Source organism: Cucurbita pepo, chromosome 4 (genome assembly GCF_057944985.1).
Source record: "Cucurbita pepo subsp. pepo isolate OVF chromosome 4, ASM5794498v1, whole genome shotgun sequence".
NCBI lineage: Eukaryota > Viridiplantae > Streptophyta > Magnoliopsida > Cucurbitales > Cucurbitaceae > Cucurbita > Cucurbita pepo.
Window position 1 is genome coordinate 7,261,465 of NC_141801.1, and position 16,734 is coordinate 7,278,198.

Sequence of the window (16,734 nt, forward strand, 5' to 3'; positions counted from 1 at the left end):
CATCAACAATCTAAACTTATCTATTTGCTTCTTTATGTTGATGCATTATTGTTACCGACAACAACTCATCTCTTATTGACAACTTTACTCGCAAGCTTCATTCTGAGTTTGCTACCAAAGATTTGGGTTCTCTCAGTTACTTTCTTGGTCTTGAAGCTTCACCCACTCCTGATGGTCTCTTTGTTAGTCAGTTAAAATATGCTCGAGATATTCTTACTCATGCTCAGTTGCTCGATAGCAAACCAGTCCACACTCCCATGGTTGTTTCTCAACACCTGACTGCTGATGGTTGTCCTTTCTCTGATCCTACTCTCTATAGATCTCTTGTTGGCGCCCTTTAGTACTTGACTATTACGCGTCCAGATATTACCTATGCTGTCAATTCTGTCAGTCAATTCTTGCATGCCTCTACTGCAGATCACTTTCTTGTTGTCAAACGTATTCTTCGCTATGTCAAAGGAACACTCTACTTTGGTCTTACCTTTCGTCCATCCACTGTTCCTAGACGCTAGTCGCTTATTCAGATGTTGACTAGGCTGGTTGTCTTGATACTCGTCGTTCTACATCCGGTTATTCTATTTATCTTGGTAACAATCTTGTTTCTTAGAGTGCAGAAAAGCAACCTACTGTCTCACGCTCCAGCTGTGAATCTGAGTATCGTGCTCTTGCCACGACTACGGCTGAACTTCTTTGGGTTACGCATCTTTTGCATGACCTCAAGATCCCTATTTCACAGCCGCCCTTACTCTTATGTGACAACAAAAGTGCTATTTTTTTGAGCTCTAATCTCGTTTCTCACAAGTGGGCCAAACATGTTGAACTAGATTATCATTTCCTTCGAGAACTTGTTATCGCTGGCAAACTTTGCACACAATATGTACCTTCCCATCTCCAAGTTGCTGATATCTTCACGAAAAGTATTTCTCGACCTCTATTCGAATTTTTCAGATCCAAGATTCACATTCGTTCAAATCCGACGCTCAGCTTGCGGGGGGTGTTAAGGACAGTTGACCGTTTATTATAAGGCAAACATTTACAGGCAAATATATTACGACTTACATTACAGCTTACCATATTTACCTTTTTATTAAAGGCAAATATATTCTATTCATTTATTGTTCTTTCCTTTTATTGTTCTTCTCATATTATTTAGAATTTACCATAGAAATTTCTATACTGTAAATGATTATAAACAAAGAACTTTCACCATCATTTAAGTGTAGTGGTTTCAGCAAACATTTACAGGGATAATTTTAAAACGAGTCACAAAAACATGAAAACATCAAAGAAGTTTTGGAGACAACGGTGCGACTCTCTATAACACCTGCTCCAAGTCTGCACTCATCTCTAATTAATTCTTAGTTACCGGAAAAACATGGAATAAGTATAAGGCTTCCTATAAGTAAATATATGCCATTTATACCATATTTACTTTCATTGTTAATCTTTTCTTTTATATTATTTTTAGTTTTTAATTTTTAGTTTTTTTATACTCTTTTAAAATATGTTTATTATATTATTTTTAGTTTCTAATTGTGTTTAGTTTCTTCCTCCCTGAATAAATTAATATATAACTATTCACTCATCTTATACTATTTTTAAATTTATTGTTTATGATATAAATAAATTAACAAACAATCATTATGATAAAAATCATATGTATGATAGATTTATTAATTATGATTATACATATATTTAGTTTATTTGGAAACAAAGGCCTCTTCATAGATTATATATATATTTGAATAATTTTTATTTTTCATCTATCATTTTTTTCATCGAAATTGGTGAAAAGTAAATAAATTTAAATATCCAATTTTATTAAAAGTTATCGAAAATATTTTGACCGTTCTAATGTTTACTATAACTTCTAGATCAACATGCAGTTTGAGTGAGAGAATTCTTGATTATGTTATGAATTGTTTAATACTCACGGATACAAAATTGGTTTTAATAGATTTAAAGATTTTGTTATAAAAATGAGATAAGTAATTATAAATTGTAATATATTTATTATCTATTTGTCGCAATATAATTATATCACAATTTCTATATTTTTCTTTTATTTTTCTATATTTTTCTTTTATTTTTCTAATAATTTACTGTCCGCTAATTTCATCAAAATCGAGTAAGTCTATTTCAATTAAAATATTTTTATTGCATTTTTTTTATTTTTGTTATATATAGTATTTTTAAACGAATCATTTTTTATCGTTTTTTTTTAATGTCACGATCTATCCTATTATTTAGTTGTCTATAGTTTTATGATAATGTTGAACTATGTTAATATGTTACCATTTTCGCTTGTTGTTCCTAATTGATTTTTTTTTTTTAATAATTATAAATGGATTTGTATTCGTTAGAATTTTTAATATATTTTATTTAAGATTGTATCTAAATAATTATACATTGTGGATAAAAAAAAATTAACAATTCGACAATCCAACCAAAAATGGAGGGTTGGATTGGATTGGATTGTGAAAATTTTCGGGTTGGGTTGGGTTACCAATTCAACCAACCCGAACTTCAGGGTTGGATTAAAAAATCCTCAACTCAACCCAACCCAGACTATCTACACTCGTAGAATCTATTCAATATTAGCCTACATGTTGCCATTTGTTTATTTTTTTTTGAAGTATGGTTCAAGAATAGCCTATTCGAAGATTAATAGATAATCTTTAAAAAATAAGTCTATAAATACAATTTCATACCTTTATTATGTTATTAATATATCTTTAATCAAATTTCAAAAGTTTTATTTAACGCATTCTTAGTAGTTACATTTTCAATATCATGTTTAGTTTAATGAATTTTTTAATTTTAGAAAATATTAAATAGATCATTTTTTATATCATTATTTTAATTTATTTTTTTTAAATGTTATTTTTAATCGATTAAATATTTAGTAACGTGTTTAATAAATTTTTAATAATAATAATTATTATTGTTGTTGTTGAAAACCTACCAAAAACAATATTTGATAATGGTAGTACCCTTCCCCTTCATTGCTGCTGCAGCCGCTTGCCGGAACGCTCCACCGCCGATCTTCTTTTGTCTCTGCTGCAACCTCACGCCAACACCAACCCCGTCTTTCGTCGAGGTCTTCCCGGATCTAAACTCTTCTTTTTCCTTTCATCTTTTTTGTTTCGTCCATTCAACCAAACTCAACACCGGGTAAATTTGGAATTAGGTTCGTGAAATGATTTCGAATCCGTTCTAGTTTGAAATCCTTTCGAACTGTGGGTTAGAATACTGTTAGTTTTAAGATGCATTTAATCTAATCTTAGTTTTTACTTATGGAATTCGTTGAAATCTGTTTTTCTTTTTTGGAGGAGATTCGACAAAGTGGCTAGCCATTCAATATTGTTGAATGTATTAGACAAAATTCGAATATGCTATATTGAACTTGGATTCATGTTTATAAGGGTAGTGGCGAACAGATTTCGAACCTGTAGACAACCACTTTGCAGTGGAACAACTCATATCCATGATATTGTCCTCTTTGTGCGTTTGTGCTTTTCCTCTTGGACCTTTTAAAACTAGTCTCCTATGGGAAGGTTTCCACACCCTTATATATGGTGTTTTATTCTCTTCCCCAATCAAGGTGGAACATCATAATCCACGCCCTTCGGGTCAGCGCCCTTATTGGTACTCTTTCCTTCTTCCAATTGATGTGGAACCGTCCCAAATTCACCCCCTTCGGGGTCTAGCGTCCTTACTGGCACACTGCCTGATGTCTACCCCATTTTGGGGAACAGCGAGAAAGCTGGCACATCATCGAGTGTCTGGCTCGGATACCATTTGTAACGACCCAGATCCACCACTAGCAGATATTGTCCTCTTTGGGCTTTCCCTTTCGGGCTTCCCCTCAAGGCTTTAAAACGCGTCTGTTAGGAGAAGGTTTCCACACCCTCATAAATAGTGTTTTGTTCTCCTCTCCAACCAACGTGGAACATCAGATTCACCCTTTGCAAATTGAAAATCAGAAGATTAGGATTTGAGCACAGAAAGCCCAGATTTCTTGAAACTGAACCAATAGATCCAATCCAACAAGTGTAGTTGAAATCTGGGTTTGCCCAATCAAGTTCATTGGTTTGGTAATGGTTCTCCATTTTCACTAACCAATGATATGGTTTCGTTATTGGTTTAGCGTTATGAATGGGTGCCATTTTAATTTTTGTAAAGAACAGATATCATTTATCTCTGCTAATTAGATAGTATATCAAAACCATTGCCCATTGCCATTATTATGAAAGCTATGTAAGGGATTTTAAACTTCAAAGCATGATATAAATGGTGGTTAACCATATTTATTATTGAACTCACTAATTGGTAGCTTAGCTTAAGCTTGAGAAGATGGAAGATCCTAAGATTCATCTTTGTTTATGTTATTTAGAGTAAGGGAGATGGTGATTCCTCCTCCAGTTAGGCCACCAAGATTAACGCAGTATCTAAAGCCATATGTCTTGAAGATGCACTTCACAAACAAGTATGTGAGCGCGCAGGTGATCCACTCCGAAACGGCCACCGTTGCTTCGGCTGCAAGCTCGCAGGAGAAGGCGCTGCGGCCGAGCATGGATTCAACAAGGGATGTGGCTGCTGCTGTAAAGATCGGGAAATTGTTGGGAGAGAGGCTTTTGCTTAAGGGAATCCCAGCTGTTTGTGTGCACTTGAAAAGAGAACAGAAGTATCATGGTAAGATCAAAGCTGTTGTTGACTCTGTGAGGGAAGCAGGTATTAAGCTGCTTTGAATTCACTGCTCAATATTATCTGAGTTTGATGATTAGTGAGAGTAGTGTTGTTAGGTGAAGGTGTCGTACGAGCATTTTTGGGAAATAAACAGTAATTAAGAGTCAAAACATGTTTTAGTCTCTAATTTCTCTTTAAATTTTGCTAGTTACAAATACTTAGTGAATTAGTAGAAATTGAGAGAAGACACCTAAACATTAGGGACTTCAACATATATTTAGCCTGCTTCATTAAGAAGATGTGAGATACACATCGGTTGGGGAGAAGAACGAAACATTCTATAAAGGTGTGAAAATCTCTCTCTAGCAGACGCGTTTTAAAACCTTGAGGGAAAGCGGTTAAGGAGAAGAACGAAGCATTCTTTATAAGGGTGTGGAAACCTCTCCCTAGCATATGCGTTTTAAAACTTTGAGGGGAAGCGGTTAGGGAGGATAATGAAGCATTTTTTATAAGAATGTGGAAACCTCTCTGTAGCATACTAATTTTAAAACCTTGAGGGGAAGGGGTTAGGGAGGAGAAAGAAGCATTTTTTATAAGCATGTGGAAACTTCTCTCTAGCAGGTGCGTATTAAAACTTTGAGGTGAAGCCCAGAAGGGAAAGCTCTAGCAGACGCGTTTCAAAACTTTGAGGTGAAGCCCATAAGGGAAAGCTCTAGCAGACGTGTTTTGAAACTTTGAGGTGAAGCCCAGAAGGGAAAGCTCTAGCAGACGTAGTTTAAAACTTTGAAGTGAAGCCCAGAAGGGAAAGCTCTAGCAGACGCGTTATAAAACTTTGAGGTGAAGCTCAAAAAGGAAAGGTCAAAGAGGATAATATCTGTTAGCGTTGGACTCGGGGTACAAATGAAGTCATATTTTTATTTGCTTTGCCTCGGTCAATACAATAATTAATTAGAGATAATTAATAGTTATTTGTTAGTTTATTGGTATTAAAGTGAAATTATTAAAATAACTATAATGACCTAAATTTTAATTTAATTTTCATTCCTTAATTAATAATATTAAGAATAATATTCGGGTTTTTGAATTTATTTAGCAATATATTTTTATAATTTTGAAATTATAAGGGTAAAGAAGTAAAATCAGTACTTGAAATGTCATGTCAATTTTAAAGTCTAAGATTTATTTAGATATGAAAGCGAAGTAGAGACAAAATGGATATTGCTAATCCTAAAGTATTATAAATTTTTTAATTTTCAAAATATCAAAACATTTAATATCGATAAATGTCAGAAAATCAAATTAGTAATTTAATCAAAATATAATTAATTAATTTATAATTTTTCAAAAATTCAATTTAACTAAAATTAAAAAAAAAAAAAAATTATATAACTTAATGGTTTGAATTAAATAGTCTAAATTTATTTAACCCCTCTAGAAGCCGAGACGGAAAGCGAAAGGAGAAAAAGAGTTGTTATCGCGATAAATTGAGTGATAATGGCGGCTTACAATTATTGAAGCTGTCCCAATGGCACTACATGTAATTTCTTCAAACTAGCTGCCTTTTTACTGTTGTTTTATGCCACCTCGGAAAACCAAAAAAGATGCATCACGTGATCGGCCACTGGTGGCCCCACTCTTTTAAACGCCACCTGTACCCTTTGTGTATCTTTCTCTATCCTCAGTGCCCATACCTGACCCATTTGCTCCCCTTTATTATTATTATTTATTTATTATTTATTTTCTCTTAATTTTTTAAGTTTTAAATAAATTCTTAAATTTTAAAATTTTAAAAAATACAAAATTGGATACTTAATTATCTTTTCGAATAATTTCAAAATTTTATTAAATAATTTTAAAAGTTTAATTGATATTTACACTTGATATTAAATAAATGTTAGATAATTTTAAATTACTTAAAAACATTATATACATCTATTCTAAAATTAAATATAATTAATAAGTTAATTAATTAATGCTACCAACTAATATATTACATTATATAACATAACAATTATTACTTCATTGATCAAAATAATACAAATTTTTGTGATAAATGACTATGTAGAATCTAATAAAAAAATCATTGCATAAAATAAATTAATTAAAATAAATATAAATATTTAATTCTCCTTAGATCAATTTAATGACAAATGTTTTGAATCAATAATTATTTATTAAAATGAACTTTCTGAATTATGTGAGCAAAATAAAAATAAAAAATAAAAAATAAAAAAATAAATATCATTTTCTTTACATGACTTTCATGTCACATCTTATCCTCATCAATCTTGAAAGCAATGTAGTGTGAAGTTAAATAAATTATAATATTAATTTTGGGGTCTCATTAAAATATTCATCCTTCGCTAATAATTTATTACATCAACATACTCGTAAACTATTTATGTAAAACGAACAAAAAAAAAAACGTTAGTGAAAAATTCAATCGTCCACATCATCTGCAAAATTGGATATTACTTATGAACCTCTGCCGAGAGGCATCCAATAGTGAAAATTTTAATTTGAGAATTCAACTCCAGATTAAATTCAAGGTGATTCTAGAGCTCTCAAAGTCGATGGAGACTTGGGTTATAAATGAAGGGGAGCTCAGACGAAGAGGCTAATTTTTAGGGGTTGTTCTAAGCCCGTAACTTCTTCCATGATGAATCAAAAACCCTATGGCTAGCTTCTAACTCTTTCTTGACACTCCCTCTATAATTGTGAAGAAGAAAGCAGAGGGAGGTAACGTTGAGTTATTGAACCTAGTCTATACAAGTCTTTCCTCTGTTTTGAGGTTGTAGACAATGATGTGGCCGATTCACTTGAACTAGCCACGTCACCCACACTGACCCAAATAATTTTTTTATTATTTAACCTACTTTCAATCAATTCTCACTTAATTCTCTTTGGTTCCTTAATGTCCACACCCTATAGGTTCTATACAAGAAAATTTGGTCCCAAACGGAATGAGTAAGTAACTAATTTTGTATTTCCTTTAGAAATACTTGTAGGAGCCTCTTGTTATTACATATGTCGATACATTATGTATTGTTACCCTCGTGGATATGCACAGATGCAAAGATAAGCAGACAAAGATTACCCAAGCTCCCTCGGGACATAGGAAGAGGTCATATAGGAACCTCTCTAGGATTAAGAAACATTTTTGTGGATGCTTAGATAACCATGGATAGACTCACAGTTAGGGAACAGAATGCCCTAAGTGACATCAATTGTCTTTAGTATGCAATACTAGAATATCATCTTAGGGATAAACTAGCTAGAAAAGAATCACATATTGATAGATTGTAACGGCGGTGGAGTGACCTTTAGACCCATGTCATGGGCGAGTTTCATGTACAAAGACGTTCAGCGATGTAGAGCGAATAGTGTCATAATAAGTTCAAGTGATTAGGAAATTTGAGGATGTGATACCGGAGGAGTTGTCAAGGATGCCTCTAGTTAGAGAAGTTAACTTTGGAATCGAGCTGGAACAAGGAACTGCGCTGATCTCTAAACCACTCTATAAAATGGCACCAAAACTCAAGGAGCTGAAGGAACAATTCAGGAGCTGCTAGATAAAGACTTCATGTGACCCAATGTATTGCCTTAGAACGCTCATGTTTTGTTCGTAAAGAGGAAAATGGATCTATGCATCAATTCATAGATTACAGAGAGTTAAACAAAATCACCATTAAGAACATGTACCCACTACCCAAGATAGACGATTTGTTTGATTAGTTATAGGGTGCAATAGTATTCTCCAATATTAACTTGAGGTTAAGATACCGTCAAATGAGGATCAAAGAGGACATTTGACTTCAAGAGTCGTTATGAACATCATGATTTTATAGTTATGTCTTTCAACTCAACCAATGCCCCTACAGTATATTTCACAGTTATGTCTTTCAACTCACCTACAGTATTTATGTTCATTTTAGCACGAGTGAAGCCTATATAATTACATCTCAGAGCTTAAGTATTACTGATCATCTAATGAACAATTTGTTTATAATTCAACCACAAATTAAGTCTCCCTCTAGCTAGCGTGAGGGTCGAGCTCCATAATTTAAATTTTGAAATCAACACTTAAGAAAACTACTCATCTATCTAATGACCGAAGAAGTAAATTTCATCTCGTAAGATGTTCCAAGTTCCTATTTAGTCAAGTCTGTAAAATGATAGACACATATAATTGGCTTCAAAGTCATTCCCGCCCATGCAAATCAAAGAGCAAGCCTTCACAAACAAGAGTTCATAACTCACTTAAGATTAAGATCAAGTCGCATATGTTCATCGTGTGAAAAATTAATTTTCTCTTGATAAATTTATAAAATGAGATTAAATATTTCTTAGTCCAGATTTATTCAAATTTATTGTATAAATAATTTGATTCAAATTATTGGAGACATATCAATAGGGTTATCTTATACAATGAGTTTATATAAGGGTGGATCACCAAATATTTATCTCTCCTTATAAATTTTTTAACTCAGAAGATTAATATTTTACCGATTGATCTTAAAATAATAATTAAATGGAGAGATTTAATATAATATTTAATTATGATTTATGAGCAGCCACAATTATCCTTAAAAAAAAAAAATAAAAGAAATAAATAAAGTAGTAAGCAGCCACACTGAATTTTCGAGTCACGTGAGATGACGTCACAGGGGCCCAGCTCCCTGACTTTTGGCATCACCTTCTCTCCTCGTCGATCTTATCCACAATACGTGCCGATTGAATGGACTTGCCACGTCACCATTTCCCTCCTGGATCGAATCCAACGGTTTAGATCTTTCAACAAACATGTTCGACATTTAACGCCCTCCTCCTCCTTTTAACTCTCTCCACCGCTCCCCTATCGCCTCACTCTCTCTCTGACCCTTTTCTGATCGGAACTCTCTCTCTCTCTCTCTCTCTCTCTCTCTCTCTCTCTCTCCGCCATGGGGCTACTGGACCAGCTGTGGGACGACACGCTTGCCGGACCGATGCCGGACTCCGGTCTGGGAAAGCTCCGCAAGCACCCATCCTTCACTTCCCGGTCCACCGCCGTCAAGGGTACGCCGCCACGGACCATAATTTAAAACCACAAATTTCATTACAAATTTCGCTTTATAAAAATTTGAACTTTAATTTAATTAACTTCAAAAGAATTTAATTAACTCAAATTTGGCTTTAATGGTGTTGGCCAGAATCCAATGGGAAGAGTTACGAGGAAGGAACGCCGCCGTCCTCGTCGGAGGAGCCACTTAAAGTTTCCAGACGAATTATGATCGTAAAGCCGCCGGGTTATCAGTACGGTTCGCCGCCGGTTTCGCCGGCCGGCTCCTCCACGCCGCCACTTTCTCCTTTTTCCGGTAATTTCTAGAGCCTTCTTTCTGTTAAAGCTGAAAACTATAATTACATTATCGGCGGAGGGAGGCGGAGTTATCCACAAAGTGAGGAGATCTGGACCGGTTTTTTGTCGTTTTGTGGAGTTGTCACTTTATCCGTGGACAATACATTCCGAGTAGTAATAATTAAGTGTGGGGTGTGAAATGACCATAATACCCTCCATGCATGACTTAGTCTTCCTATGCCTATTCTATTACTTATCCAATAAGTTCATAACTTTTGTTTTACGTTTAATATCATTTGTTTAGAGTTTTTTTTTTTTTTTTTTTTTTTTTTTTTTTTTAATTTTTGTTGACAAATTTTATCAATATTATGGAGGTAGAGAATCATTCCGATTTCGAAGAAGATCGACGTCAGATGCTTACGAGAAGACGACAAGCGAAGTCGGACCTCGGACTCCTACTTCTCCTTATGACATGCGAGATATGATATGATATGATATGATATGATATGATATGAACTCGTGATCTTCTTCAGCTTGATGGGTCGATGATGGATGATGACTATGTTGTAATATGAGTCCTTAAATAGTGTTAGCTTTTTGGTGAGAAATGTCGAAAACGGAGTCGTGAGCTTATGTGTGTAATAGTTCTAGTTACGTGTTTGGGTTTGTTATGAAGTGTGTGTGTGGGCATGTTGTTGTGCATATGAATGAGTGATGGGTTGTAGTTATCACTTGTTATAATGCCTCAATTAACAATAATGGTGTTTTTTAAATTATGTTTTTTTTATTTTTTTTTTTAATTTTATTTCACAATCATTTTACGACTTTATGTGTTTTCTTGAGAGAATTAAGACAATATCTTTTTAAGAATAATTTTAATTTGATGAGATTTATTTTAATTCTAGAATTAAATGAAGCATTATTTTAGGGTTTTAATTTTAATTTAACAGAGTGTATAGAGATGGATAATTTTAAATTTAAATCTCATATATAAATTATCTTTTAATTATTTTCTTAAAATACAATATATTGGAGTTTTCTATAGACAAAATTACAGTTATGTTATATAAAATACATGCTTTATAAATGCTTTGAAAGATGCAGTTTTTTTTTATAGGACCTCAAATGAGATAGAAAGTTTGTTAGGTCTCCGCCACAGCGTTGCTAAGGTGTTTATATGACCGGATAATTTGACCCATTTGGATTTGGATTGAATCCAAAGTGTTTATATCACCTCATAATTTGACCTACTCAATCCAAATTACAAAGGTCGGGTTAACTAGACTTAAGTTTTGAGAAATTAAAAAATTTTGGGTCTGTTTCTCGAGTTTACTTTTGACTTAATTCTACGGTACTTTATTAATATGTATTGTATTATACTTGTTAAAAGACCATTCACTTGACTCATTCTACTAACATGTGTGTCATATCAATTTTGTGTTTAATTGGTCATTAACCGACAAAATCAAATGCTTAAAGTCTTAGTAGACATAAAATTGAATTTTATATCAAATAAACCGATCAATTTCTTAATACATTAAAAGAACCTATTATACACAACTTAAAAGTGAGGAATCTATTATAACAAATGCACTCGCACTTCTTTTTATTGGAAAAAATATCATAACCATTTTAGGGAAAAAATTCTAGTGCTACTGTAGTATAGAAAAACTTTCATGCTACCTTCATTGTTTGAACTAGTAACAGCATTTTAGAATAGCAACTTCTCACTAAAATTAGGTAGCTACTAGAGAACAAAAGTTGATGGCAATAATTTATACCTTTACAAGCAGTCTCTAATGTAAACCATCTAACTTATAGAAAGGCTAATTAATATCAATATTTATATCGTATTGTAATATATATATATATATATATATATATATATATATATATATATATATATATATATATATATATATATATATATATGCCTTAGTCTCATCTCATGCATGAAAAGATTGGAACACAAAAATCAGAAGCATATAAACACTATTGGGCTCATCATAACTTTAGCAGACAGAAGACTTCGGAAATACTTGCATCAAATCTTCAGTCTAAAAGATTGGGCCTCAAATAAGAAAGAAAATCTCAATGCAAACACAGCATGGCAGGGGGGAATAATCAAATCTACTACTATTCTTATTATCATTCTGGATAGAGCCTATAAAGCAGAGAAGAACATGGAAAGCTTGATCATACCTTGATGTACAAGTGGCCTAATGTCTCTACCTTTTTCATTCAGATTGAGTAGACATAGAAACCATTCTTTTTCTTTACTTTTCGGCCTCCAGCTACATTAGTTCTGAATGCCAACTTGATGCAAAACTAGAAAACCAGAAACCAAAATAACATGACCAAATCTTACGACTTAAGATCTGCTGCTGATTGCATTTTGTCCTGGGTACAAGTAGTTACTCAGAAGAACTTGGAAGCAACACGTCATAGTTTGAGAAACTTTATGATCTTGATGCCAAATTTTCATCATTTTTTTTTACAGGAGGGACCAGCTGAATGGTCGATCATTAGAGGTCATCTCATTAGAACAGCCAGATTGTTGTAACTTGTGATGTTAACGAGAGTACCACTGCCACGTTGCAAATTGGCTTCTACAAATCGTTTCCATGCCTTTAATGGCCTAATTGTCTCGCCAAATTCAGAGTTGCCTTCTGTTCTACAATTCTTAAACAAGCCTCTTGCTGCAAAACTCATGAACTCGGTAGGATCGATATAACCACGCATTCTTGATATAAGTCCACCTTCTCGAGATAGACGCATTCTGAAATACCAATCAGAAACAGGTCGTTCTGCTGAGGAAACATCCAAATCAGGCTGGGTTTGAGTTTCGTGCTTTGTGTGAGAACTGTAGTCAATAGAAGTTGAGCTACCAATGCCAAATGACTCCCAATCAATTTGCTGCAACATCATGGCTGCTCGTTCTGTGCTACTCATTGAATTATTTTGCATATCTAATGCACGATCGTAAGCTAGTTTTTCTACTTGAATTTTCATTTCGTGCAACCGATTTCCAACTCTCAAAGCAACTGCATCATATAACTTTCCCCTAGAGACCTTTTGCGCACTTTCAGAGTTAAGTAGATCCTCAAATTCAATGGGGTCCCCAATAATAATTGTCACCTGAAGTTTCCATGTAACAACCACAAGGATATTTAAGAAAGGTAAAACAAATCATTCGAAAAACGTAAGTACGTGTGTGTGCGTGAAAGAGAGCGAGACTTATTAATAGAAAAAATTTGACAAGCACCCTACTATTAGGAAGACCTACCGTCTTTCCAATCTTTGGAATTTTAGCTCCAATAGGCATGATTTCTTGCATACCCGTGTGAACAAATGGAATAACCGTAGGAATAGTATCTGCATCTAAAATCAGCCTGCCATGATATTGATATAGAATGATAAACAGGCTGAGCTTAAACTTCAAAATTAGAGTCAATAACACTTTGCAGAAGTTCCCAAAAATCTGGATCTTCAAAAATACTTCAAACCCCATAATTATAAACCAGAAAGAAGTTCCTCAGATCTCACCTTCCAATGCCTCTTTTTGAAGAACCCATTGTTTTTCCACCATCTCGAGAACGACTCCCCTCTGGAAATATGTGAACCCACCCTCCAAGATTTAATTTTGAAATAGCCAAGTCCATACCCTGAGCCATCAAGACAAAGATAAGGCGAGAAAACTAACAAGCAGATGAAAACTACAACCCAAATTAAATTATGCCAAAACTTCAACACGAACTCAATCCATGCACATACCAATTAGACCATATGACTTTTTTCCCTACATTTTACTTTAAGAAACGTGGAGTTTTATCCCTCCAAACAACTTTATCTAACAGTAAAAGAAAACTGACAGATGGAGGAAAAAAAGGATCTGAACATTTTGATAACTAAATTCTTTATTCACATCCCACGATTATGCGCCCTAGGTAATGAGATAGGTATTCAAGAAGGAACAACAGGAAAAAGAAAGAACAAGTCATTTACACTTTCCATAATCCTTCTTTTAGAGAAAACTAATGATCAAAATAAAGAACTGATTTTAAGAACCTAGATATGCCAAAAATAAAGGGAAAAATCAGAAGTCAGAAATGTTCTTTTAGAAGAAAAATGAAATAATACAATGGGCATAAAAAAAAAATTATAAAAAAAAAAAAAGAAGACAAACAATAATTAGAAAACAAAAGTTCTGTCACTCATTGCAAAGCTTTACTCTGATTAAAGACGATAAATAAAGCCTTCAATCATGTCCACAAAGAAGAAATAACCATTCAAGGAAACCACAAACATCTCCACCACATTTCAAATGATAAACACCAGGTATTGCAACAACTGTGAATAAGATTTCAAAGCCAGTATTAAGATAAGTTGAGAAGGCCACAATACCTTTTGATAGATACCATCACCACGGGCAACTGGCAGGACTTTCACAGTACTAAAAAATGCAGAAGTGACAGGATTGCTAAAACATCGATCCGTTGCACATAGAGTCCATCTCAAGTTTTGGGCATCAAAAAGTACACTAGGAGGAAGCAGTGCTGCAATTACGAACGGGTCATCTACAGAGGCCACATGATTGCTAACCTAAAAAAACGGGGAGAAAAATACAGTGCTCTATCGTTACCACAATATTCAAGTATCACACAAATGCACATATAATACTATATGCTAAATATTCCAATTTTGAATTCTTCAAGGTTGCCAATGTAACTAGCAAAACCAGGAGGAAGCATCTAAAAATGCAATGACAAAACCAATTCATAAAGATGCTCACTGTAACAAGAGGTTGGTCCTTGGGTCTGTGCAGCACAGCCTCGTGTAGTCTCTCCAGACCGTATACCTATAAGAGAAACCAAATGATCAAAACAGATGGCAACAAAAATGAGCAAATAAAAAAGAAAACCTCAGACTTCACTCATTTTTAGCACCTGCACGCGATTCAAACCATGCATAAACACATGGCAAACATTGCCAAGAACAGGAACAGCTACGGCCTGAAGCATCCGAAGAATGACCGATTCTTCTCCATCACTGAAATCCTTGCTAACTGTCTCCATAAAAAATTTAAACCACTCAGCTTTTGCAGAAGCCACAACTCAAAAGAAATCACTTCACGAACAATCTCCAGTGTTTAGTAAGACACATATTAACATACAATCGACTAGTTGAAACGAAAGCCTAAAGGCATCTATTAGAAATCCCTAGGCCGAAACTACAGATTCTTCAAGAAATAAATTTCGTACACTCGTACAAAGCGTGAAGTTCCAAGGAAACTAACTAAACAATAAATCTAACTAAAAAGCACAAGCAACCAAGGAAACGATGGAAAAAAAAATAAAAGGCACCTCGCTTGCGATAAAAAGCAGTGGAAGAGGGCAAATCATGGCGAAAATCACGAAACCTCTGAAGCCAAAGACGGAGGGTGAAGGAGAAGTAGCCATCGGAGAATATGGCCGGTTTCAAGCGATGGTTGTCGACAACAACACGGAAGCGATCCCTGAGGCGGAGCTGCAGGGAGCGAGCCTTGTTCTTCCAGAGATCAGTCCGATCAAGGAAATTCACAGCCATTTCACAGAGAGGATTCAAAAGCAGAACCGCGATGGATGAAAGCGGAAATTAGGGATTTGATAACAGAATCTGAGGGTTTGATCGGAGAAGGAAGAAGGCGGCGAGACTAGGCGAGGAGGGGTTTTTGTTGCGTGTGTGTAGCGATACACCTGTTTTCCGATCCGAGTCATCGGTTGCCTTCACTTTCACGTTATTACTTTATATCCATTTTCGGATTTTCAATAACAAATATCCATAATTAATTAATATAAATTCAAAATATAATTTTTCATTGATGTCCATTATTTTATTTTATTTTATCTTATCTTATTACGAAAACAATTTCTTCCCATAAAAAATCAATTTTACCTTATACGTCTTAATCGTATATACACAATTTCATCGCTCTAAACTAAAAAGGCTCTGAATCTTTGGAGGATAAGGCTCTGAATCTTTGGAGGATGGTGTTTAGAGTTGTTCATATGACTCGATAATATAACTAATTCTGACTACCCAACCCAAATCATAAAGGTTGGGTTGGGTTAGATTTTTTATCCGTTTGGGTTGAGTTAAATTTTTGAATAATCGAAAATTGAGGTCGATTTATAGATTTTTGTTGGGTTAATCGGTCCAACCCAAAAATGAGGCTATAACCTAACTCAACTTAAATTATTACGAAAAATAAGGCTACCTTACTTTTAAATATTACGAAAAATGAGAATATTTGACGTTTGTTACCATGTTTGTGCTACGTTGTGACTCGTGAATGTTTGATATTTGAATTTTATAAAATTTTGGTTATTAATGCAACATATAGTGTGAATAAGTTAATAACACCACAGCCCCAACCTAAAAATAGAGGGTTAGGTTGTGAACTTTGATTAGGTGGCTCATTAACCTGAAGTTGGGGGTGGGTCCAAAAGTTTTTTCCAATCCAACCCAACTCACACATGCACCCTTAATGGTGTTGAAAAATGTTAGAAGTAGAATATACGACCTCGAATGGCTATGTATTTTATTTTAAAGTCACAGAGCATAAGCACTCATATTTGAGTTACACACTGTAATAGTCCAAGTTCACTGCTAGCAGATATTATTCGCTTACCTTCACGGTTTTAGAATGTGTTTTCTAGGGGGAGGTTTTC

General features: G+C 34.3%; 3 protein-coding genes across 5 annotated transcripts; 2 read left to right on the top strand and 1 right to left on the bottom strand.

Annotated features, from left to right (window-relative positions):
- The first annotated feature begins 2,958 nt into the window (after positions 1 to 2,958).
- Positions 2,959 to 5,664, top strand: LOC111792903 (uncharacterized). Of its 2 annotated transcripts, XM_023674529.2 has the most exons (3): positions 2,959 to 3,100; positions 4,397 to 4,734; positions 5,311 to 5,664. In XM_023674529.2, exons 2-3 carry the CDS (start codon positions 4,407 to 4,409, stop codon positions 5,319 to 5,321), a joined length of 339 nt encoding a protein of 112 aa, XP_023530297.2. In that variant the 5' UTR covers positions 2,959 to 3,100; positions 4,397 to 4,406; the 3' UTR covers positions 5,322 to 5,664. The 2 variants fall into 2 exon arrangements, with proteins under 2 accessions (XP_023530297.2, XP_023530294.2); XM_023674526.2 differs by lacking the exon at positions 5,311 to 5,664 and having other exon boundaries at positions 4,397 to 4,906.
- A 3,900-nt stretch (positions 5,665 to 9,564) lies between these two features.
- On the top strand, positions 9,565 to 10,960 carry LOC111792901 (dormancy-associated protein homolog 3). Of its 2 annotated transcripts, none has more exons than XM_023674524.2 (3): positions 9,565 to 9,744; positions 9,879 to 10,043; positions 10,403 to 10,960. In XM_023674524.2, exons 1-3 carry the CDS (start codon positions 9,630 to 9,632, stop codon positions 10,507 to 10,509), a joined length of 387 nt encoding a protein of 128 aa, XP_023530292.2. In that variant the 5' UTR covers positions 9,565 to 9,629; the 3' UTR covers positions 10,510 to 10,960. The 2 variants fall into 2 exon arrangements, with proteins under 2 accessions (XP_023530292.2, XP_023530291.2); XM_023674523.2 differs by having other exon boundaries at positions 9,566 to 9,744; positions 10,399 to 10,960.
- A 1,075-nt stretch (positions 10,961 to 12,035) lies between these two features.
- LOC111792863 (Phospholipid/glycerol acyltransferase family protein) lies at positions 12,036 to 15,795 on the bottom strand. The gene is made up of 7 exons (XM_023674468.2): positions 15,388 to 15,795; positions 14,971 to 15,089; positions 14,817 to 14,882; positions 14,429 to 14,626; positions 13,571 to 13,689; positions 13,311 to 13,416; positions 12,036 to 13,162 (listed from the first exon to the last, which is right to left on the bottom strand). The coding sequence occupies exons 1-7, from the start codon at positions 15,608 to 15,610 to the stop codon at positions 12,557 to 12,559; spliced, it is 1,437 nt and encodes a 478-aa protein (XP_023530236.2). The 5' UTR covers positions 15,611 to 15,795; the 3' UTR covers positions 12,036 to 12,556.
- Positions 15,796 to 16,734: the final 939 nt, after the last annotated feature.